The sequence below is a fragment of the Nomascus leucogenys genome, chromosome 18 (genome assembly GCF_006542625.1).
Source record: "Nomascus leucogenys isolate Asia chromosome 18, Asia_NLE_v1, whole genome shotgun sequence".
NCBI classification, from domain to species: domain Eukaryota; kingdom Metazoa; phylum Chordata; class Mammalia; order Primates; family Hylobatidae; genus Nomascus; species Nomascus leucogenys.
The window spans coordinates 63623243-63650078 of NC_044398.1; the positions used below are offsets into that span (position 1 = coordinate 63623243).

General features: G+C 35.9%; 1 protein-coding gene across 2 annotated transcripts in view; it reads left to right on the plus strand.

The window, feature by feature from the left end:
- The window catches only part of UGT8 (UDP glycosyltransferase 8), a 92505-nt gene that overhangs the window by 33989 nt on the left and 31680 nt on the right, over positions 1-26836 (plus strand). For both annotated transcript variants that reach the window (XM_030798621.1, XM_003269323.3), the window contains exon 2: positions 3252-4075. In XM_030798621.1, the coding sequence (XP_030654481.1) occupies positions 3254-4075 (822 nt within the window). In that variant the 5' untranslated portion in view covers positions 3252-3253. The remainder of the gene's footprint in view (positions 1-3251; positions 4076-26836) is intronic.

Sequence of the window (26836 nt, forward strand, 5' to 3'; positions counted from 1 at the left end):
GGCCATGTTATAGCCAACAAATATTCTATGTTGGTAATGTAAAACTATATTGTACACTTTATTGTTATTGTGAATGAGGTATTTTTCATCATATGTTACTTTAAAATAATATTTATTTTTATTTCAATAAGAGTAACACATGCCCACTGTGGATTCCTTTGTGAATATATAAAAGGAAAAAGTTAAAACCCTTATAATTCACACTATCCAGAGAAAAACAATACTATTTTGGCAAGTACCATTCCCATATGTGTACACATGTATATATTTTGCAAAGTGCAACATGGTATTTATAATGTTTAGTATCCTAATTTTCAGTAAACATTAAATCTTGAATATCTTATGCCATATTCTTTTTATAAGATTATTTTAGTGGCTGCATTATGTGAATGAATGACAGTCTATTTAACCAATCCCTAGTTGTTGAGAATTTAACATAACTTCGAGATTTGCAGATGGTAATAATCCTCTCCTGCACTAAATGAAGTCAGGAGAATACTTAGGGAAGTTAAATATCTATTATGTATGTTGCAAGTTGTATTTCTAAGATATCATTTGTCATTATATTTGTTTATGGTGCATTTTATATGTCTGCATATTTTATTTGTATTGCTTAGTTTGTTTTCTTTCTATTGAGTATTTTTCAGATTTCTTTAATATAAATAATATAGGCTATTATAATAACATAATTATATTAAAATATAAGATAATTATATCTTGACAGTGCTATTCTAAAATATAAGCAGTTCATTAAAACTTATGTGATTTCTTTTTACTTTGTGGTAATTACTGAAATAAAATATTAAAATTGAAAAGGAAGAATTAAACAAAAGTACAGTGAAAGGATTTGTTCTCTATGATCATTTTTGTTTTAAGTTATTTATGATAGATAAACTAGTTTTAACTCTAGCTGAACAGAGTGTACCTATGGTCTGCTCAGCTAGATCCAGAAACCAGTGGGGAGAGCAGTTTTCTACCATTGTTCCGTCATCAAGTACTCACCTCTCGAATATGCAAGAAGTGACAGCAGTGAGCAGTAGCTGCTGGAATACCTACCTCTTTTGGCATTAGTCTTATCCCTGGAGTTCATAATATTTCCTTGTAAAATCTCTCATTTTTTCCTTCTTCAGATTTGTGAGAAGGCAACATTGGAGAGACACATAGGTGAGGCAGTACAGTAGAATAAACATTTGGAAAGTTTTTCTAAGATCAGCTCCTTAATTTTCTTTCTTCACTGATCTTGTAATTGTAGAGTCAACTTTACTATAGAATCAGTATCTTCTCCAAAGTTAATTATTTTTAAAGCCCTTACAATAATGTGACATTTATATTATATGTTTGTAATGTACATTACTTTTACTTATTCTTAATGGTATAATTTCAACTTTCAAATAGTTTGAAACTTTCTTTAGAGTAGGAGAGGAAAAAAGCATCTGGAAATATATGTATTTTAGAGTTCAGTCTTGTTATTGGAAGAATCTATTAGTTTCCTGCTATTGATTTCTTTACATTGCTTGCAGCGTTTGAATGTTGAGAAGGTATAGTTGTTAAAAACTATACCGCATTTAGATGTTGGGAATTGATACAAATAGGAGGGTTAATGTATTCTAAGGAGTAAAAATAGGTATCAATTTGGTTATATGTGTGTTGGTGATGTGTGTATAAATCTATTTTGAGATTTTTGAAATGTGTCCAGTTTGCATGAGCAATTGTTTAGATCTTTTTTTCTATTTGGGGGTCTAATTTAGAGTCTAAGAATTCATTATATTGAATAGGTTAGTGGGTGTATTTGCACACTATATGATCCCCACGTATAGTATATTTATCTCTAAAAACAATAAAAGACAACTTTATTACACATATCTGTTAACATGAAAAGTCAGGAAACAACAGGTGCTGGAGAGGATGTGGAGAAATAGGAACACTTTTACACTGTTGGTGGGACTGTAAACTAGTTCAACCATTGTGGAAGTCAGTGTGGCGATTCCTCAGGGATGTAGAGCTAGAAATACCATTTGACCCAGCCATCCCATTACTGGATATATACCCAAAGGATTATAAGTCTTGCTGCTATAAAGACACATGCACATGTATGTTTATAGCAGCACTGTTCACAATAGCAAGGACTTGGAATCAATCTAAATGTCCAACAGTGATAGACTGGATTAAGAAAATGTGGCACATATACACCATGGAATACTATGCAGCCATAAAAAATGATGAGTTCATGTCCTTTGTAGGGATATGGATGAAACTGGAAACCATCATTCTCAGCAGACTGTCGCAAGGGCAAAAAACCAAACACCACATGTTCCCACTCATGGGTGGGAATGGAACAATGAGAACACATGAACACAGGAAGGGGAACATCACACTCTGGGGACTGTTGTGGGGTGGGGGGAAGGGGGAGGGATAGCATTAGGAGATATACCTAATGCTAAATGACGAGTTAATGGGTGCAGCACACCAACATGGCACATGTATACATATGTAACAAACCTGCACATTGTGCACATGTACCCTAAAACTTAAAGTATAATAAAAAAAAATTTCTCTTTTACATAATGCCCTGAAATGCATCAGCAAATTGACATAGATTACATAAATATAGATTGCTAGGACAATTATGGTATTTAGGTAAAGGGAAAATATATGTTAAAGATCATTTTTCCTCTGGAAAAAAGTCTTTTCTGCAGAATTACCAAACTACCATTCAAAATAATTATTTTCTAAAACAATCTTTCTTTGGTATGCTTTGATTATAACTGCAAACGTAACCATTGAATTAAAATGATTTAAATAAGAGACGCATGCTGATATACCTGGAAATTAAAAAGGTCAGCTCTTCTTCCTGGGATTAACATTGACATTCAATTAGAAGATGAACAGATGTTCCATAGATATTTCATAGATATTCTTCCAAAAAGATATATTATATGTCATTCAAGCTTATCAAAATGTTATTTCAAATGTTTGAAAATAGTTTACTAATTCAATTTTCTTCCCAAACATCCATTTTTAATATATTTCAGTTTATGTCAACTTTGCTTTCAATTCTATACTTAAACATAATTAATCTTTCAAAAATAAAGAGGTAATTAGAACAAATATCAGGATAATTTTTAATAGTGATTTTTTTTTTAGACAAAGTATTAGATCAGATATTTTTTGGGAAAAATGCTTTGTGATTGCTTGTTTTGAATGGTGAGCATTGTATTTTGTTTTAAGTTGTTTTCTGGTTGTTGTTACAGCTATGAAGTCTTACACTCCATATTTCATGCTCCTTTGGAGTGCTGTTGGGATAGCGAAGGCTGCCAAAATCATCATCGTGCCGCCAATTATGTTTGAAAGCCATATGTACATTTTCAAGACGCTAGCCTCAGCCTTGCACGAGAGAGGCCACCATACAGTGTTCCTCCTCTCTGAAGGCAGAGACATCGCCCCATCTAATCATTACAGCCTCCAGCGCTACCCAGGGATCTTTAACAGTACCACCTCAGATGCTTTCCTACAGTCCAAGATGCGGAATATTTTCTCTGGGAGATTGACAGCAATCGAACTGTTTGACATACTGGATCACTATACTAAGAACTGTGACATGATGGTTGGCAACCATGCCCTGATCCAGGGTCTGAAGAAAGAAAAGTTTGACCTGCTGCTGGTGGACCCTAATGATATGTGTGGATTTGTGATAGCTCATCTTTTAGGGGTTAAATATGCTGTATTTTCAACTGGCCTTTGGTATCCTGCTGAAGTGGGTGCTCCTGCTCCATTAGCATATGTCCCAGAGTTTAACTCACTCCTCACAGACCACATGAACTTGCTGCAAAGGATGAAAAATACCGGTGTTTACCTCATTTCCAGATTAGGGGTCAGCTTTCTGGTTCTTCCCAAATACGAAAGGATAATGCAGAAGTACAACCTGCTGCCAGAGAAGTCCATGTATGATTTGGTTCATGGGTCCAGCCTGTGGATGCTGTGTACTGACGTAGCACTGGAATTCCCAAGACCCACTCTGCCTAATGTTGTTTATGTAGGAGGAATCCTAACCAAACCGGCCAGCCCACTACCAGAAGTAAGGTTTGCTGAATTCCTTGGTAATCCTTTTTTAATGTAAAAGTCAATTTTGATTTTTGGAAGAGATACGATTTGTTATTTATATATATTGTATATATACTGTACCCTAAAAGATGATTAGGACATGGGGCCTCCAAAGTCCCTTCATGTGGGTCCACCACTTCCCTGGGAAACATTCCTGCTTTGAATGAGCATTTCTGTAGTACTGAAAAGACCACTATGCCATATGGTCAATAGACTGGCTGGGAAGTAGTTTTCTGATTAAGTAATAGTTATAGTATGTGAGGAGAATATAGTTAAATGGTTAGTTTTAATAAGTGATTTTATCTTTAATTACACACAGAATCCCTTCTGTTCTACCCCAAATAGCACAATTACAGGTATGTATGTTTAGCTTCGGGTCAGTGAACAGAGGTTCTTCTCTGGGAGGTTATTACCACTAGTTTATGTCCAATAATGAAAGTGAGGTGGTAACTTCCATCAAAGTAGGGAGTCGGTTAATTTAAGCTAGTAAGTAAATGTAATGGTTTTAAGGAAAGCATGCTCTATTGCAATTTCATTTCAATGATGGAATCAATGGCACTTTAAGAAACTCTGTTCTCTATGTCAAATTTAAATTCTTTTTACTGGTTGAGCCAACAGTAAATCCCTTGATATTCTGTTCACCATCCTTGTTTTTTATTAGGTAACCCACATTAGCAGAAGCCATACACATACCTATTGTAGTGAGTTTTCTAACCTCAGATTGAATCTCCCAATTTAACCTCAACATCAGATCCCATTTACTAGGAAGTGTAAATGGGAAATAGCCACTCAAAACAATTTTGCTAAATTGTTGATTTCTAGCTCTGGTACTACATATTAAAAATTCTGTCAGGGCCTTGATGAAGAGTAAATCCAGATTTTCTCATATAGATGAGGACAATCACATGGCTGAATTTTGTCATGAGGCAATAAGGTGATTAGAAATATACGACCTGTAGGCTTTTCTAATATGGCCATTAGAGTTATATTTAATAAATAATGTATTGATATATTTCATGTAACATGGAAACATAGAAATGGCCTATACACCCACAGCATTTCAAATATATACAGCCACTGGAGGCTATGAGGGCACGCTTGTTCTCTCTGACGTCAACTGTAAAGGATAGGGATTAATCTCAGCTTATCTTAGCCATTCATGAATTTATCCAAGCTGATTTTGAATCCTCAAATCTTCTCTGGCAGAGTCACCTTCCTAAAGGTAGCTAAAATCAGATTTTAGAAGCAGCTTCTAAAAGATTTGGTGATCAAGGTGTGTCTTTGCCTTTGAGTCGTTTAAAATGTTACACAAATCATGCTTGTTCTCTCTAGGCCATCATCTTTTCCCAGCTAGAACACTCCCCTTCTGCCAGCTCCCTTTGGTTTTCATCTGGGTGATGTCTCTCTTCTTCAGTCACTTGATTGAAGAAGAAGTATATGATGAAAAGGAGCCAGACATGGTGGCCCATGCCTGTAATCCCAGCACTTTGGGAGGCCAAGGCAGGAGGATCACTTGAGTCCAGGAGTTCGAGACCAGTCTGGACAACATAGTGAAACCTTGTCTCTACAAAAAATAAAAATTAGCCAGGTATGGTGATGCATGTCTATAGTCCCAGCTACTCAGGAGGCTGAGGTGGGAGGATCACTTGAGTTCAGGAGGTCGAGGCTGCAGTGAGCTGAGATCACACCACTACACTCCAGCCTAGGCGTCAGAGTGAGACCCTGTCTAAAAAAAAAAAAAAAAAAAAAAAGTCCTGTCCTGATTGCCTTTTCTTTCCTTCCAGTTCCTGCTGTATATTTGTCTTGAGTTGCAGCAACTTGAATGACACAGTATAAGTGTAGGAAAATACTTTGTTTTATTTTCAATACTCTACCTTTCAAAAAGATGCATAGCATGTGAGAATTTTTTTTCTACCATCCAAGCATTTTTTTCTGTCTTGGATTCCTCTGCACACAGATGTCCTTACTAGTGTCACTATTTTGTTTTACATGAAAAACATCTTTTTAGTGGTTTTTGGTACTTGACATAAGGTATTACTCAAAATATCCTTTAATTTGCCATAATTTCTCATTTGACACTGGCTTGACTTTCTTTGTGGAGTTCTTCTTTTTCCTCTGGGCTATTTGTAGTGGTTCTTTTGAAATGTGTTTTTTATTTACAAAGTTTGCTTTGTGCCAATTAGTTTGGTTGCATGCACAGACATGGCATGTGTGCATGTGTTATATATAGTATGTGGACATAGATAAGTATATTATTATTATTGGAAGTCTGTTAGATTATCATTGTGAAGGGCTGTTTTCATTACAGAATGTTATTTATAGTTTTTGAGCAGGGAGTATTTTGAAGAATGATGTGCAGTACTCTTTCAGGTATTCCTTATTCTGATGTGGTTTTATATGCTTATGAACATGTGTTCCCAGTGAGATTTTTCTAGTAGATTTATTTGAGATAATAAACTGTACCTTTTCATTCTAAAAGTTAGTGAGTTTCTCAAATGCCTGTATTATTTACAGGGCATTGTTGTGACAGTAACACAGGAGGGCCCAGAAAGTAGCTGCATAGAACACATGATTCACATATAGCAGCTTAATTGTTAATTGCCCTGGTATCTTACACTAGGCATAGATTAGGTTTTCCAGATGTCTGTAAATGATTGGACAGTGGGACTGAATTTCACAACCTGGGATGAAAGGGTAGAGAAAATTTATAAAGGACATTTTAAATAAGCTTTCACAATGTTTGATCCTAAAGAAATCCTGTAGAGAGCATATAGTTCGGCTCCATTCATTTTATTTATTCTTTCCTTTAAAGTAGGTAGAATAGAGATAGGGAATAGTCCATCCATTTCTCACATAGTAGATACAAAGACTTCATCAAAAGCCACACAGATAGTGTGTGGCAAAGTCAGGTGTAATGTGGGTTGTTTTGCTGTTTATTAGGTGTTTTTTCAAGGTGATTGCATCTCTTGTCACTAATTTTAGTCATTTACTTACTTACAATTGTGGATAAAACCATGCAGAGACAGCAGTTTTTTGAATCTTATTTATTTTATATCTCTCAAAGATTGTCAGGGCTTAATACTCAAGTCAAATGAAACCATATGGGCTCTTATTTATGCTTTAGAGATTTGATAAACTAAATCAGCCTAAATTCAAATGCTTTTGATTACAAAATGTTGTGTCAGTGTAGAGTGAAGAAATTGTGTGCCTTGATAGTAGAAATCATTTTAAAATGCATGTCAGAAATGTGCCTGGAAAGACAACTTATCATCTACTACCTGGCTGCCTCTGATAGGAGTCTTTAAACGATGTGGACTAAGGGGAAGAATTCTGAGTTGGATCACATTCTGAGTTGGATCACATTCATATAGTGGTTTACCTACTCTATCATTGCAGGCCAGTAGAGAACATGGATAAAGATTAAAAAATAAAAATGCTTTGATCAAGAAGGAGGTCTGTAGACAGGCCCCATTCGAATACATTCTTTTTTTTTTTTTGAGATGGAATCTCTTGCTCTGTCGCCCAGGCTGGAGTGCAGTGACATGATCTCGGCTCACTACAACCTCTGCCTCCCAGGTTCAAGTGATTCTTCTGCCTCAGCCTCCCAGGTAGCTGGGACTACAGGCAAGTGCTACCATACCCAGCTAATTTTTCGTATTTTTAGTAGAGATGGGGTTTCACCATGTTAGCCAGGATGGTCTCGATCTCCTGACCTTGTGATCTGCCTGTCTCGGCCTCCCAAAGTGCTGGGATTACAGGTGTGAGCCACCGTGCCTGGCCAAATAGATCCTTTAAATATTAAATGTGAATGAAATAATGACATCTAATTGGAAAGTGATTTTAATTTTTATTAATTTTATTAGCAGATAATCTACCAAAGAATAGTACATATTTACTCAGGGAATCTAATAGTTATTAAACAGTAAATGTTTCAAGTGATACTTTTTAGATGATTTCCCATTGGCTGAAATGGCCTAGGCTGCCAGGCAGTTGCTCTCTGCCACTTTTCAACTTCTACAGCCCTGAACTCTTATAGCACCTAATAGCACTTTAACTACTGTTTGTTGTTGGTGTACTGTTTTTGTTGTTGTTTGTTTGTTTGTTTTACATGGCTCTCTTAACTAGAATGTGAGTACCTCAAAAGGTTGATACTATATAACCTGAGTGCCTGAAAAATGGTTGGTACTCAATAAAACTTTAATATTTAATGAACTGTATCAAATAGAAATAGTTGCCAAAAATAGGTGATTCAGTTAGTGCAACAATGTTAATATTATAACTATCGTCTGTTTGTTCTAAATTTGTGTCTGTATACTGTCCCAGCCATTAAGCAACCCCAAAATCCATGCTAAGTTGTTGAGTTTTTTTGTTTTTTTTTTTTTTTGAGATGGAGTCTTGCTCTATCACCCAGGCTGAAGTGCAGTGGCATGATCTCGACTCACTGCAGCCTCTGCCTCTTGGGTTCAAGCAATTCTCCTGCCTCACCCTCCCAAGTAGCTGGGATTACAGGTGTGTGTCACCACACCTAGTTAATTTTTATATTTTCAGTAGAGACAGGGTTTCGGTATGTTGGCCAGGATGGTCTCAAACTCCTGACCTCAAGTGATCGGGCCATCTTGGCTTCTCAAAGTGCTGGGATTACAGGCATGAGCCACTGCCCCAGCTGGTACTAAGTTATTTTAATGAATTAGAATAACTAATGTTACTGATGGTGAGAAAAGAAGATAACCATACCATTACCCAGTTGTGAACGAAAATAGTCTTTTCTCTCTTCCTAATATGCATATAAACAGGGACAGTATTGAAAGTCAGGCCAGCTATTGCTGTCTTGAAAGATGATTTGAGGCAGCATGGCACTCATTTGGTGCTCTTCAGAGATGCTATTTTTCCACATTAGGAGTCTTAGGGCATCTTAGGTTCACCAGTTGTGGAGACATTTTTATTTAAGGAAGCATAGTCTTGGGGAGAGATAACAGATAAACAGAGATAAGAAAGCACATGGGACCAAGGACTAGACCAGGAGATATTCACTGTTTGTCATTTTGTTATTTGCTGGACTTACTCAGAGAATGATCTTGGGGACAATGAGAGATTGAGCAACAGAGTTATTAGATTAGCCACTTGTGAGCAGGTGAGTTTATGAGAAGAAAAATGAAATGAAGAAACAAAATAGTGGCTTTCTATACCTTGATTAACATAGAAGCCATTACTTCCTATTACATATGGTGATTGAAAGCTGATTTCACCATTAATGAATGAAGTCTCTAGGCTTGGGTATGGGACCAGGGTCCTTGGGGGTAAAAGACTTGGTCTAGGGTTGCAGCAGATGTGGAAAATTAAGGCCATTTTATTGATAATTACATATGCAATTTGTTGTCTTATGAAATTTAAAGCTGGAGATGTAAAGTTCGTCTATATAGTAGTACTATGCTGTGTTGTTAGCTACGTGGGGGTCAGAAAATTGAGGATGACAATTTTTAGAAGAGACTAATAATTTCATTCCAGTTACTAATTCTGAGTTCAGAAATGATAGTACTTTAACTACTGTTTGTTTGTTTGTTTGTTTGTTGGATGGCTCTCTTAACCAGAATGTGAGTACCTCAAAAGGTTGATATTCTATAGCCTGAATGCCTGAAAAGTGATTGGCACTCAATAAAAGTTTAATATTTAATGAACTGTTAATTGATAGTTTGGCAGAAAAAATCAATTCTCTAAGGGAATTCATTAATGTAAAATGTTTTTGCAGACGCTTTATAGGTTAATCATGTGTTTTCTTATTATTTTGTAGTAAGAAACCAAATTTGTAGTAAGAAACCAAATTTCTTATTAAAGAAATCTATCCAGGAAGTAAGTAAATCAAGCACTATTGAAACTATCAATGACTTAACTGTTCAGTTCACTGATACAGAAATTTTCTAAGCAACATTGTAGTTTTTAATAGCTTGTCATCTGCTTCTATAAGCATTATGGGCTTACAAGGATTTCCTGATATGATAGGAGATCCAATATATGAACAGAATCAAACAAACTTGTTTTGAATTGATATTGCAAGATCTGACATGATTTTAACCCCAGCACACATTGTTAAGTTTTTAAGCTTTAATAAGCCCTAGAGAATTGTTCATTTAGGTATTAAGTCAAACACTGGCAATATTTTTAAGGGAAATATTTTTAACTGATAATTTTTAGAAATGACAATTTTCTCAATTAAATTACTGTTGACACTAGTTTTGGGGGATGATATTCTTCACAAATACTCTTATTCCAAGCCAAACAGGTCTATTTATGAAATTTAAATTGCTACTGCCAAAGGGTTTGTCAGATCTATTTCTGAGCTCAGATTTTGTGGTGTAAGCATGAGCTTGTGACAAATCAGTGGCACTGAAGACAAACTACCTATTTTCTGGCTTTGTATATGAAAAAACTGTATTTCACCTCTCCAGGTATGTTCCTTGTTGTACAAAATACCAAAGTGGAAAAACAGGGGCTTTTTTAGTCAAATGGCCCTGACTTTTAGTCTTACCTTCATATGGCTCTTTTGGATAAAGGAATCAGCCTAATTAAAATGAGGATAGCATGTCAGTACTTACTTCAGAGGACTTTTGGTATATGAGAGCCACGACAATACCTGTTGGTGGCAGTTATTACTCTATTACTCTTATTATTGCTGTAATAACCCTTGTAACTTACAGTGAGCCAAGAGTATGGAATCACTGATCACTTCTTATTTTCCACATGCCGAGGAGAAGAATGGTTCTCAGGAGAGTGGATAGAGATATAGGAGGGATGTGGAGCATCTATGGTTTCACCTCTCTTCATTCGGGCAATTGACACTGGTACTTCTGTTTCCATCTTGGGGATCTTTTTTTTCTTTCTTCCATTATTTTTCTTACTGAAGTAGAAGGACGATGACAATTGTGTGAGATATGTGGTTCTTAGATCACCTGGAGTTTCTTAAGAAATGAACAGAAATTGATAGATATATCTTCTCTAGGGTAGAAAGAAGCATTAAGGGAGTAGCTTAATCAGAATGCTGGCTTCTTTAACCTCTGGGACACTGTGATTTTTCAGGCCTTTCAGTGGAGGAACTGGGACTCCAGCCCCTCTTCTGCTGGCTCCACACCTATCCATTCTCCTGACTCTGTGATTCTCATTTTTGAGGGAGTTTAGGGGAGAACTCTAGGCAAATACATGATTGCCCTCCTTCTAGCCCAGCATTGTACTGAATCTCCTCCACACTCAGACCCTGAAGAACTAGACTCAGTAACCTAGAAATGCCAAAAAAGCCTTAGTAATTTCTTCTAAGATCTAAGGTTCAGACTCAGCAACCAACCCCAATATTTATACTGACTTCTTCCTATATTATTTATTAGGTTGGTGCAAAAGTAATTGTGGTTTTTGTCATTAAAAGTAATATCCCAGCAGGGCTTGGTGGCTCACACCTGTAATCCCAGCACTTTGGGAGGCTGAGGCAGGCAGATTACCTGAGGTCAGGAGTTCTAGACCAGCCTGGCCAATATGATGAAACCCCATCTCTACTAAAAATACAAAAAAATTAGCAGGGCGTTGTTGTGGTGCATGCCTATAGTGCCAGCTACTCTGGAGGCTGAAACAGGAGAATCGCTTGAACCCATGAGGCAGAGGTCACAGTGAGCTGAGATCGTGCCACTGCACTCCAGCCTGGGTGACAGAGTGAGACTCCATCTCAACAAAAACAACAATAAAAGAAAAGTAATGTTCCATTGTATCCTTTGTATTCTCCTTCAGTATTGTATTCTCTTTCAGTATTGTTTAGATCAGAATTCCATGAAATTCTTGTCAGCACATGATTGTAGGCCACTTAGTAGATCTGGGGTGGGTCTAATAATTTGTACCATGTTACCTGGTAATGCTGATACTGTTGGTCAGAGGACCAGCCACTATTTGAGAACCATTAATTTAAACTCATACAATCCATGTGATCCATAAATTTTAATAGCATTGTGTAATGTATTTTGTATGAGAATCTTTTTTCTGGTAATTAAAGATTTTCTCTGTTTTAGAAAGTTATTTTCAGTGTAAATTGCACCCAAACAAATGGGTATGTATCTAGATTTCAAGAACTAGAAAAGCCCTGGATTACATTGTAGATTTGAACAGCTCATTACCTTACAGTTCCATTTTGTGAAACTAAGATGATGCTGTTGAATGATCAATTCTTGCTTTAAGATATAGATCTAAATAGAATGGCCATGTACAGCCATGTCAGTAATAGGTAAGGGCCTCAGAACTAATAACTTTCAACTCTTCTCCCTGTTTTAATTCATCTTCACCATTTGCTTTTGGCCTTCGGGTATATTTTGGTAAAGCAGCATTTATTGCTGTTTGTAGGAACCACTTTGAGGAGAAGATTCAAGAATTCTGATTAATATAAACATAGAGAGTTAATTAGTTGGTTAACAGAGCATCCATTCTAGAAAGAGCTGTGAGAGATGAAACTGCTGTTAGATAGGAGAGAGAAAAAGAGACAGACAAGCATGTCTTCCTTTGTCCTAAAACTTCAAAGAAGTTCCTATAAAAGTGGTCATTTACATATAGTATTTCATATGGGTGGCCTTTGACAGGGTGGATTTTCAGAAAAATTATGGTGTATGCAGGAGGCGAAACTTAAGACCACATGGTGGATACTAACTTCCCTTAATTTTCTTCTGCTTTTTTCTTCCCTGGATATGTGATAGAGTAAAAATAAACTTTACAAAGTAAGCTGACTTGGTTCTACACTTCGTTGAATATAGTAACTACTTAATAAATGTCTATTGAATTATTTTATACTGAATTAGATTTAGAGAAAAGGTCTTCTGATAGCATTTAAAAAGATTTGATTTGCACAGATCTTTAAGAAAAACATTAGGTTCTAAGGAATTTTAAATCTTTCAGAAACAAATAATGGAGGAAGCAATACTGAGGGATCTCAGATCAGTCAACTTTTATGTCCCACCCACTTTCATTCCTAGCACTACAGTGCTTGCACAGTATGGGCTTCAATACATATGTTTTGAATTAATGTAATCCGAAGTTGCAAAAGCCAATACAGTTGCCTAATTTATTTTGCAAAAATGGAATAAAACTTTTATTACACTATAAATTTCCAGACTTTTTATCAGTGAAAAGCAACTTAATTGACTTGATAAATATTGTTAAAACCTTGAGGCTAACTAAATTCCTTGACTACCATTTTCAGGCCATGATGAGAAACAGATAAACCGACTTGACTTTTTTTTTTTTACTACAAAGTCCTCTTAGAACTTTTTCACATGTATAACATTGAAAAGGTTTTACAAACCACAAAGAGATGGCCACACTTAAAAAGGATAGATGGCCATTTAGTTATACATTGAGTGCAGATTTATTGGATACCTAATATGTGCCAGGCACTGAGCTAGCAATGTTAAGTGCAATCCATAGTTTTTTTGTTTGTGTTGCTTCTAGTCTAATAGGGGAAATAATAAAGATGTAAACAAATTAATATGATTTATATTTCCAAAGCTAAACTGCTGTAACAGAAGCCAAAAGAATGCAGTGATAGAAAATGAGGAGTCTTCTCAGGCGATCAGAGTAATGCCTCCTGAGAAGGTGGAGACAGCTGATGGAAGGAGAGTATTCCAGGCAACCAACACCCACCCCAAAGTGGGAAGGACTTTACATTTTGAAGAACTGAGAAAGATCAGTGGGGGCTGAGAAGCTGATGGCATGGAGCTAGGGTAGAGTGACTGAGGTGACCTTAGAGAGATGAACAGAGATGATACCATGCAAAGCCTTGTTCACTGTCCAAGGTTTGGATTTCCTTCTGAGGCTTTAGATGGGCTTTAACATGATTGGATTTACTTTTAGAAAGGATCACTCTGGGCCAGGCGTGGTGGCTTCGCCTGTCTTCCCAGCACTTTGGGAAGCCAAAGTGGGCAGATCAAGAGGTCAGGAGTTTGAGACCAGCCTGACCAACATGGTGAAACCCCGTCTCTACTAAAAATAAAGTTAGCCAAGCATGGTGGTGTGCTCCTGTAATCCCAGCTACTCGGGAGACTGAGACAGGAGAATCACTTGAAGCCAGGAGGCAGAGGTTGCAGTGAGCCCAGATGGCGCCACTGCACTCCAGCCAGGAGGATATAGTGAGACTCTGTCTGAAAAAAAAAAGAATCACTCTGTTTGCTTTGTGGAAAAAAAAAACAATAAAAGGGGAAGAGAGGAGACAGGGAAGATCAATTGAGTGAATGTTGCAGTAGGTCAGAGGTGCATTGATGGCTGCAGAGATGGTGAGAAGTGGGATAATTCCAAGTATATTTGGGAGGTAGAATTGAATGGGGTGAAGTTGAGTGATGGGCGGTTCTAAAAAACCCAGTTTTCTTGCTTGAGCAACTGGTGGATGGCATTTCCTTGATGCGAAAGCGTAAGGGATGAAGAAGTTCTTTAGGAAAATACATTGTTTAATTGGGGGCATAGTGAATTTGAGAAACCTGTGGGTATGTGAGGGGATTCAAAAGTCAAATTGATGTTTGAACATGTGAGCATGGAGTTGATAGGAAAGGTCAATGCTGGGTATTCAGTTATGGGAGTTACCTTCCAAGAGATTATAGTAAAGCCATGGAAATAAATTCAGTGGCTTATTGACTCTCCAAGGAAGAGGAGGAAGGAAGAGGAGTCTCCAAGAATTCTGAGAAGTCATGACTAGGAAAGGATAAAAGATAACTAGAAAAAATGATATCATAGGTCCATCCTTTATTGGTGTTGGTGAATTGGATGTTTCCATGAGTTAGTTGGGTATGTATACCTGTGGTCCTGAGTCACTGGACAATTTTAGTTGTTGCTAAGTAGATATATAGTAATAAATGACTAAACTTATACTCTCCTTTAACAAATCTACTTACATTTGTGGCATCAGACCATTGGTAGAGGTGACAGAGTACTCACTGGGAACCAGGTGAATATCTAGTCCTTGACAAGATCACATTACCTTTTTTTATCACTAAATTGTGAGTGGGTCAGTGATAGGGCTTGGACGGTCTTTAAAGTGTCTTCCACTTCAGTGATGGTGTGAAAGAGAAAATTTTGAGCCTTATACAGACTTCCATTCTTAAATCGTTCTCACTTCTAGTGCAGTTGGCAGATCTCTGATAATTCATAAAGATGGAGTCTTGCAGAGGATGGACAAACGAGAGGCATAGAAAAGGATCAATTTTCCAATTTGTGTACTAGTGAAACTGTTTTTTTTTTTAGTAAACCATGAGCAATAATTTTAAATAGCCTTAAGACAAGTAATATTTGTTTTTTAAAAACCAATGATTAAAAATTCAGGCCACCATCACTTGAGGTCAGGAGTTCGAGACAAGCCTAGCCATCATGATCAAACCCCATCTCTACTCAAAATACAAAAATTAGCTGAGCATGGTGGCACGCACCTGTAATACCAGCTACTCAGGAGGCTGAGGCAGGAGAATCACTTGAAGCCCGGAGGCAGAGGTTGCAGTGAGCTGAGATTGTGCCACTGCACTCCAGCCTGGGTGACAGAGTGAGACTCTGTCTCAAAAAAAAAAAAATTCAAGCCACCGTATTATTTGATTTTGTACAATACAGAAAGTACATATTTTTCCCCCGAGAATATAATTGAATTACCATTTTTATTGAAAGACTTTTTTTCTTCAAGTTTAATCTTAAAGAGAATTTTGAAATGCATCAAGCCATATACATAATTTTCTTACCTTTTAAAAATTATACCTTTCAGCTTTTTGTGATAGAGAATTTGTGGAAAAGATTTTGTAAAATATTTATTTAGAAACATTTTAAGGAAAAAACTGAAATTATAGAAAAATGCTTCAAGCTTTTGCAAATTTATTTTGGTAAAGTTCAAATGCTTTTCCCCCTCATAAAAAAGATCCATTTATTTCAGCTAAGTTTTAAGTAACTTGCTTTGTAAATAAAACTTCAAATGAGGCTTGTTTACCAGATATTTACAAATTTAAAGAGCAGAAATTTATTCTGATATGTAATTTGAGTCAGTTTCCTGTTATGAAGACAGAAAAGTCTCTATTGTTTCCAATTTTTAGAAGCATTAGATGTTACAAGAAGAGATAATGTAAAAATGAAAAGAGAAGTTATTTATGTACTAGATTATATACAACTTTTCATATGAATACAAAAAAGCTCATTTTTCAGAACATATGGGATTCTGATAATGTTTTGATATGGATGGTATAGTTTATCCCTCTAGACTTGCTTAGTAATAACTTTAGTCTTTTAAAATTACAGTGTAATGGAAACCATGGTAATATGTTATATATGTGATTTCAACTGAACACATTATTTAAGCTAGGCTTATTTTCCATCTAGTCCACATAACTTTTTAACAGAAATGACAAATAATACATAGATACAAGCTTTATTCACATATTGTATACAATCAGTGCTTATGTTGATTACTTCTTTCAGCTGAATAGGGAATAAGGCCTCAAAAGGTTTATATCCAGTATTTGAGTACTTTTGTTATTCTCTTTAAAAAGTCAGTATTAGGCACTACTGGTTACTACCAGCTGAAGCCTTACACAGCTGTGTATTTAGCATTTAATCATGCTAAGAATTGCTAATTAGAAAATCAAACCGGACAAAGCGTACCCAGTGGAGTTGATACAATACCATTTCTGTTTGAGAACCATAAATAAATAATCTTTACGCATTAGTGTTTCATTATAAGCATTTGCGCTGAATGTGTAAAGCAGGCAATATTTAACTAAATGTTTTAACTAACTAGAAATAATTTCTTGATATTATCCCTTCACAGAAATCCGTAATCTCTTTAAAATATGGTCAGCCTTATCAAAATTAAGTTTCTATTTAGCCTTTGATTTCTCTATTTTTCACTTTCTTCTATTCTGCTCCATTTCAGCATTCTGCTGCCCCCTCTCCCTTCCCCCAAACTTTCCGCTGCCTTCTCCACTCTGCTTTGTTTTACCCTACATTGGAACCCTGTGGCCGCAAACCAATGTAGCATCCTTAGTTAACCTTATTGTGGCTTAGGCTCCAAAATTCCCTATTCCCTTCTCTCTCTCTGTCTTTTTATTTTCTTAAACTTAAACCACTTTGTTTCTAAACCTCAGATACACTTAGCTGCAGCAAAGAATAAAGGAAAAGACATTCATTCAGCACTATGTGTTAATGGCTGATAGCAATTTAACATATTACCTTTCAAGCAGTAGTGAATATTTTATACTGAAATTGGAGGTCTAGTAACAGTGAGGCATTAGTCGGAAGAATCAATACCAGCAGCATAATCTGGTTAGTAAAAGTCAGAGAGGTGATGGTTCCAGAGGATTAGGAAGACACAATGTGAATGCCCCTAATACCAGTTTTATGGTCCACTCCTACGGGCGATTATGGCTCAAACTTTGAGGAAGGAGGTAAGGCAGCATTTTCATCTGCATCTCACATCTCACGGCCATTGTGAATTCACAGGTAATAGTGAATGCTACAATGCCTGGCATGATGCTTAACATCCTCCTGTAGGTTTAATTATTTCTTTTCTGATTTGAGAATAAAATAGGCCGGACACATCCCATGTTGCTGTTTAGACTGTACATATTTTGTTGAGTATGTGTTCTTGTTTAGAAATACACATTTTGGGAAGTAATGAAGTTGTGATTTCCTGAAATTCAGTAAGTACACACTTAGTTTTAAATGAGCTGCATTTTTAAGAGAACATTTAATGGAAAACCAAAGCTCTAGAGTTTTGATGTCATTTCTTCTACTAACTCCAGTAATAAACAGACTTTTTCTGGAGGTCTCATTTACCTGAATGACACCAAGAGCTAGAAAGAAAGTCACAAAGACATTTGAGAGGCCAAAATAAATGCCAAAATGTCCAGGAACTAACATTTATTTACTTGACTCACAGTAGCTGCCCTTAGGCCTTCATCACGCCGAGTTAATTTATTCCAATTATATACCTGCTAAACAGCTTGGCTATTTTATTTCCAAGCCTACGAAGGTTAAAAACAGCAAGTACATTTTTGAGGCAGGCATGCTGAAAGCAATGAATACTGACAATTTAATAACCTGACAGAACAGAGACACTGCTCCAGAACTACTTCATCATGATAGGCCCAGTTTATTCTTTTGCAAAATAAAGAGTTTGGGCTAAACTAACCTTCAGAATTACAGGCTAAAATATGTAACCTCATACATGTTTTCTACCAGATTAATATATTTTAAACCTCTGGCAGATTTTTTTTTGAAATTAACTTTACCATAGAATACATATATGGTATACATTTAGAATGACATGTGGTACTTGTTTTATTTACTTAAAACAGCAAAAAATATCCTTTTATCATTATGATCAGACCAGAAAATGACACTTAAAAATAGTAAATCATGTATTCATTTAAATCCAGTGACTGTGTTAGCTCCTGAGAAGACAAGATTTAGCAGAACACACTTGATTTTTGCCCTTATTAAACTACGAATCCCATTATTCAACATTTAGAAGTGCTATGAAGGAAAGCATAGGGTGCTGAAGAGTATGACATTAGGGCCTGGGAGTAAGGAACAGTGTTCCACTGTAGTTTTTCCATCCCTGACTTCTGGATCTGTGCTAAGAAAATGTTTACTAGGTAACTGACATCAAGACCCTCTGGAAAACCCAGTAACTAAAGCTCATTAACAGGAGTAAGACGAAAAACTCCAGACGAGGCAAATTTTAGGAGCATTCATCTGTCCTCCCTCCATCTGTTTTCTTTGCTCATTTCATTTCTTTCCATAGTAATTTATTGAAGGTCACCAGTGTAAGACACTGTGCACTGTCTCACTTTTAAACTCATCTCCTGTGACAGAGAGCAAGGACCTCCTTCCTCCTACCATGACTGACATTTTAGGTCATTCTGATCTTTGGTTATGCTGAATGTTCTCTACTTTATTGGAAAGTTTAATTCCTCCCACTGGATACTTGTTTGGGTGATGAATTCTCTACATCATTTTGTGATTCCACTAAGTTTTGCAGGTCTGTTGTGGCCCATTTATACTCAGGCCTGACTGGCATTTTTACATATCTCTTACTGCAGAAGATTTTCTAGCTTCCATTCCAAGCTCACTGAGGATTTCTCACAGACTTTCCTAATACAGTGGGGATCTTAGTAGAGAATATTTATCCTTGTAAAAGAAAATGCCCAGCCCTTCATACCTATATCATTGGCTTCTTCTTTTACTTTTTGGAAAATATTTATTGAGTACCTATCAACTGCAAGAGACTCCATTAGATGCTGGAGATACAAAATAAAATGCCATAGCCGTTAAAGCCCTCAAAGATCTTTCAGGCAATCTGTAAGTTTTCTAGCTCACTGTGATTCCAATGTCCTTTCCATTTGTGAAAGAACACCCAAATGGAAATAAAGAATAGCAGTCTCTGACTCTCTTCCACACTCATTATCAGACTCCATTCACTCATTTCTGTCATTCATCAATTCTCTCAGCAAATATATATTCAGTATCAGGACCTATTCCAGTCAGATACTCGAAGAACCTGCCGCTACAAGCCTCATCTTCTAGGTGTTCTGATGTCCCTGGTTCTCTTGTTTAACATAAGAACATTCACATTCTCATTAAACCTAGGCATAGTTGAAGCCAAGAGTTGGAATGGGATTATGTATCCAGAAAGCGGTGCCATGAAAGGTGGCCTTGCTGGCCTTTAGTTAATTTGTAATGAAGAATCTGTGTTTTGTAATCTTTCCCATTATTTTGCTTTGCCTTTTCTTCTTTTATTGTCTCTTGACTTTTCCATAACAACTGAGCATGATGCCTTTTGGAAACCATCTTTGAGATGACCTAAGGAGGTTCGTTGGTACTAGAATGAGCACAGGTTTTAACACAAGGCAAACCTGTGTTGTAATCCTGGGTTTACTATTACTAGTTTTAAGTCATTGGGAAAATGATTTAATTTCTCACAACTTCAACTTATCCATGAAATGTAAAACAATAAACAAAATAAATTGTGTTAAGTACTTGGCACACAGTAAACCTACTTCTCCTTAGTTGCCTAGCGTTGTCTTCCTGAAACAGAGCTTGCCTGGAGGAGAAGGGGATCACATGAAAGCAATGAACTGGAATCAAGATGATGGATGCCTTATTGGGTGCAGGGAACATCAATTGTTGACTTCAGTTTAGTTTCATATTTAGTGCATTTCCCTTTTTACTGTTAAGATCTTATAGATTGATAGTTTCATGTAAAAATATGCTTTTTAGAAGAAAAAAGTTTCTCAGATTTCTACTTCTATTATATTTTCCAGGAGGAATACATTTATAGCTATTGACTCAAGTAGGCCCTAGCTGACATCCAAAGTAAAATAAGAGATTTTTTTAAGTGTTAAAGTTAAAAAAAAATATGATATACCCTAAGGTAGCTGGATTTTATTTAATTCAAAGACATACGCTAGGAGATCTCACCAAAGGACCTGTATTAGTTCGTTTTCACACTGCTGATAAAGACATACCTGAGACTAGGCTGTTTACAAAGGAAAGTGGTTTAATGGAGAGCCCACAGTTCCATTTGGCTGGGGAAGCCTCACAACCATGGTGGAAGGCAAGGAGGAGCAAGTCACATCTTACATGAATGGTGGCAGGCAGAGAGAGAGATTTTGCAGAAAAACTCCTGTTTTAAAAATCATCAGATCTTGTGAGACTTATTCACTATCATGAGAAGAGCACGGGAAAGACTTGCCCCCATGATTCAATTACCTCCCACCAGGTCCTTCCCATAACACATGAGAATTCAAGGTGAGATTTGGGTGGGGACACAGCCAAACCATATCAGGACCTATCTTAGAAACTATCACCAAAAGGACAGGCTAGTCTTACCTTATGTGAATCTCTGATCTTTGTGGCATTTTAGTCATTGTTATCAGTCATAGAGTATTTCTGTGGAGAAGTTCTACTAAACTTTTGCATGTGCTGTGTTCAAAAAAGGTTGGCAAGCAATATCTAAATTTAATAGTTAAAATTAATAGCCTTTAAAAAGGCTAAAGCTAAAGCCTGAATTAATTTGTAATGAATCTTTATCAATTGATAATCAATTGCTGCTAAAAGAACCACAAAAGCTCTACTATTGGTGGCATTACTATCTTCATAGACAACGTTACCCTAAAATAAGAGCATCATTAGGAGCTTATTCCTTCCCTTTCATCCGTGGGAGAAATCTGTCCCTCTTTGTTCGGTCTCACTTTGTTTTTATTCCCACAGTCAAAGCAATACTTGGAATTTTGATTATATTAAATTTGAGTTTGGTAACTGCCCTGAATGACCCAATCATAGACTCCAATTCATGGAAACTATGAGAGAGTTATTTCATAATTTAAAATGTTAGACCTAGAAAGTTTTCATAATATGTTAGTTTTTAAAAAAATGTGGTGTCTGTAAACCCTAATGGATGCTGGATGCTAGACACAGGTTTATTCATATACGTTTATCTGGCCAGGGTTACAGTGATACGAAGACCTCTAATCTATTGATGATATTTATTGATTCATAAAGTGAGAGATTAACCATTGTAGTAAAGTGACTGTAGTAACCCATGTAGTAAACCACCGTAGTAAACTGGAGAAAAACGAGAGAGGAGAATGGAACAGAAAAAAAATTTATTAGATTTTTGGAACCTGAAACAGAAACAAACTTGAATAAATTATAAGATCAAAATTTCTTTATTGCCTGAATTAATCTTCTCATTTTCTTTTACACTTTGACAGAAAAAGGAAAAGTTGGTAGACATTATATTTTTCGATATATCTGTGTGCTGAAAATAAAACCAACGTGACTGATAGTTTTAAAAGTGAATTCGAGATGTTTCAAGATGACATTCAATAGTTTTTAAGTTGGAAATTTAAAGGGATATAAATAAATATCAATAAAAAGAGGAAAGGGGGCTTATTATCCTTGTAAAGTAGATGGGAATTAGTGCTACCTAGATGCTTGAGTAACAGCCTCCTCTTGTTAGAATTGTTAACAGGATCCTTATGTATGTAATAGAATTGTAAGGTCAGATGCAGCAACGTGTAGCTGAAAGATGCTGAGCTTTTTCAACGTATGTTAACCTTTGTTGACTTTTTTTTTTAGCGATTTATATCTTTGAGATAGTGGGACTTTCTGAGTCTTCTGTTCTCATTTTTAAGGGAAACGATCTATTTTACAGTGTTGTTTTGCAGTTTAAATGGGATACTAAAGTGAGTAAAGCACCATTTTCTGCCATGCTCAGCACATATTAGGCCCTCAATGAGCAGTAGCTATAACTTAGCTTGCAGCAAGATTAACATATGATTACAGTTTTTGGGGGTAGAGTTTTATTGATGTGTTCTTCCAATATGAGACTGCTCAGCTAAACCTGATATTTTTCCAACTAACTTCTCAGGCTGTGACTATTTTGCTTCCTGAATCCTCCTATATTTTCACTTGAATGAACAGCTGTATATTGAATCACCCAGCATGGACAGCTGAATAAACTAGCACTCATTACTGCAGTAAATAAAAGCTCATTTTATTTATTTCATCTTTCTCTCTTGTAGCTGTTTTAGTTTGTAAGCAATAGGATTTGTTCGCTTGTCATTTGGCTTTCTTTTGGTATATGAGAAAAATGTATTTCAAAAAAATTGTTGTTTTGAAGGCCCTTAAGGGGAAAGTGATAGAAAATAAATAGGGTGGAATTGTGTAATGACAATATTTTAGAAAAATTCTTTTTAATGCAGAATATGGTATTTTTATTTTGTGAATTATTATCTACGGGTCTCTGAGATCAGCTGTGTGATCTCTGATTAGTGTCATACCTCAATCAGAACAAAATTAGAAACAACTACTCCTTTAAAGGATTATTTTTATCCACCATGGGAAATAGCTTTTTTAGATATTTGAAAGAAGAACAAAGGCTTTTTTGGTTCTTATTATTTTAATGTTGTTTTAGTTTGTATAATTGTAGGTGAAGGTCCAAGGTAAAAACTATGAAACAGTAGTGCCCAGGACTTAAGATGCACAGTCACATACTCTCTGACTTTTTTGTTTATATTAAGTTATAAAAACAATGTCTGGATGCGGGTCAATGGCAGTGGCTTCTAGGTAATTAGGCACTCATATTCAGAACAGAAAGAAATACTATAAACAGAAGTTTAAATTTTAATAGTTACACAGGTTTGGGGAATGATAGTGCACCTAAAGAAGCCACTTGAATTACAGTTGGGACTAATAATTAGGCAGGACTGTCCTTTAAAAAAATAGCACAGAGCCGTATAGTAACCAGAATAAGTTGTTCTTGTTTTGTGCTTTTCCATTTGGTACTGATAAAGAGAAACTTATGGGGATTAGAAAAAATGTTATATTATCACATTTTTCTGAGTGAAGCTAATACTAGTTAGCCTTTAAATAGCTTCAGGGCATTGTTTTAGATCGTATTTCACAAACCAAAGATAAATCACTCCAACTGTATTTCCTTCTGATAGTGCTGAGCACAGTATGTATTTGGCATTATGCACAGTAGGTACTCAGTGAATCTGTTGGACAAATAAATGCATTTGTAGTTTTTACATCAGTTTCTCAGGTGGTGGAAAAACTAAGACTAAGCATATTACATAAGAGTTAGAGAAAGGGAATCACTTTGGCTAACATAGGCATTCTTTTTTAATATGCTATTTGGATCCCTTAAAAGCCACAACACATCAAACATGAAATACACGTTTCTCAAACTCTCAATGCTTCTTTCTTTCTGGTTTCAACAAATACTGGTGGTTCCTCCTTAGAAATGTCATCTATATTTTTCTGTTCCATTTTATTTCTGCTCCCATTTTCTGCAAATTGCTGTGACCTCACGTGTGAACAACTGCAGCACCTAGTAACCTGTTTTCCAGGCTTTACCCTTCAGCCACGGTGCCATTCTTCTCTGAATCTAATCTACACTGAAAACAATGACTGAATAATCTGCAAATAACACAGCACTTCTTATGCCATTTCTCTCTTGAGAAATAGTTCTTTTGGGGCCCCATGTGTAAATGATGATAAACACAGCCTGAATTCCCTCTCAAAGTTTCCTTACATTTTTCAAACCTTGAAGATGGTTAGGAAGTCTGTGAATTGCATGTGTAGAGTGCTATAATTAATTATAGTAGAAGGAGCTGAAAGTAGCTTTAAGGAGCTAATAACCAGATTAGGAATATCTGATGCTGTCAGTCAGACCTACCTGTTCATTGGTATCCTCTCATTTTATGCCTCACAGTTATTCACTTCAGGTAAACTGATCTGTTTCCCATTTTTAACATCACTTCATTTGGAAGGCTTCCTGGACCCTTTGATGTTTTTGTCTGAATCCCATAACCTATTTTAGCATATCACATTGAATTGCAATGATTCTTTTACTTACCTTTCCCTACTTGGACTGTGATGAATTCATGGCCCCTCACTTGGACCTTTTGAGGTAGGCACTCATTGTCTCCCTGAGGCTGGTATATTATAGTCCTTTCATAATCATACACTGAATGGATGAATTGATACAATTTATAATTTGTGATCTATGCATTTTCAAGCCTTTTGCTGCCTAAAATGTTCTATCCCTTGCTTTATGCCTATTAAAATCCCACCTATCCTTCATCTCTTTCAGTTAATGGTTATTGAGTGCCTCATATCTGCAGGGTGTGTTGAGCATGGAGTTGTCAACATACATCTCTGCATGGTCCCTCTACAGCTGAAAGTGGCCCACTTGCCTCTTAAGTTATCATTCTTAGGCACTACTTTCACATGTAGTTATACATTCAAATCTTTATGTCTTAATATTCCTAATCTGGTTATTAGCTCCTTAAAGCTACTTTCAGCTTCTTCTACTATAGTTAATTCTGATATATTCTTCTACTATAATTAATTATAACACTCTACACATGCAATTCACAGACAGACTTCCTAACCATCTTCAAGGTTTGGAAAATATAAGGAATCTTTGAGGGGGAATTCAGACTGTGTTTATGTTGAAGAACATTCAATGAGCAAAAAAATTAACAAATCCAAATATTGGTTAAAAGTTGTTAGCAAGCCTGGGAACATTTCTTGAATGAGGATAAGCATCAAGAGTTTCACTACCAAGTTCCCTTTAAAACAATCCCAGTGGTGATTGGTTGGTGAGTGCTTACCATGAAGAAGTGTAGTGTTGAGTTATTTACATGTACTATTTCATTTTATCCTCATGATATCCTGTGAGGTGTAAGAAGTATTGACAACCCCATTTTCCTTATCAGGTAAGAGAAGATGAGTAATTTCATTCAAGTCACATAGCGAGATATCAAGCTCAGGTCTTTTTGAATGCCTGTATTTCTAACCACTGTTTTTGGACACTATAGAGTTAATTTTTTTTCATCATGCTGTATTACACATAATATTTTTTGTGCTTATGTATCACATTGTTAGAAAAATACCACAAATGGTAACTGTGTACTAACATTTCTAATATTTTATACAAGATGAAAAGAGAAATAGAGACAAGGAAAATTCTCTTATGGTCATCATAGAAAAACCTGCTTATACTAAAGAAGTAGTCATCAAATATATACCAGTGACCTTAAGTTGACATGTCATCTGGGAAAAGACAATTTCACAAAGGCTAGATTTGTTAGATTTGTGCCTTGATATGACACACATGTATGGCTTCTATTTATCTGAGTTGTATAGGGATAGATTAGTGAAATAGGTAGATTTTACACATTTCAGGACTCTGTTGATTCAGTAAATGTTTATTGAGTGCATACTGTGAGATAGAGCTTGTCTAGGTTGAAGGGACAGAAGAGAGAATGAAACAATAATGTACATTTTTAAGCAGGAAGTCAGATGTAAGCAATTAAATAGATAACTGCACAGAGACACAATATGTTTTTCCATATGATGTATTATATGTAATAAGAAGTATTGCAGAGTATCTATTTATTGATCTTTCAAAGTGAATTAGCTCAGGAGATATTCTTAGATATACTGTTTTGCAAGATTTATGTGTGATATGATACTTAAAGAAAAACTTCCATAGGATTGATTAGTGACAGAACAAAAGTGCCTTTCAGGGAAAAAATTCTAATTTATTTTCATTGCTAATTAAAAGAACCCTGAATCAGATATCTTTATTTGAACAAAAGAGCAACATAAACTATTTATTTGTTTGAAATTCAATGTGAAAAAAAGCTGCTAATTTAAGGTCTATCAGATGAACATATATATATATCTGTATACACATACGTATATCTGTATATATATGTATATATGCATAATAAAACACTTCAGCCTTAATGTCATAGAAACAGTGTGATAAACAGTGAAGTTGTTATCATTATGATAATAATCATTAAGAGTATCATGGGCATAATTTCTGTTTTAATGAAAAAAATTATTTTCCAGAAGTAGCATTTCACAACTGGGGTTTCACAGAAGAATTAAGCCCTGCAGAAAGACACAGAGATAGTACCATTTCCAGATGCATTCAAGAGAAGTTAATTCATTGTACACAATGGACACCTTGGATAGGGCATTAGTTCTAATTCTCTCACAAAACCAGAGATGAGAAAGCAAATTGGCAAGTCTGTTGAAATAGATTTCCATGCTATGTGATGCTAATAATTCATGATTATGATGTAGTGTTTTTTGATATGCCTAGAAATGACAGTATTTTTTGTTTCAATTTGGTCAAAATTGTTGAAGCCACTGCCACGTTCATGTT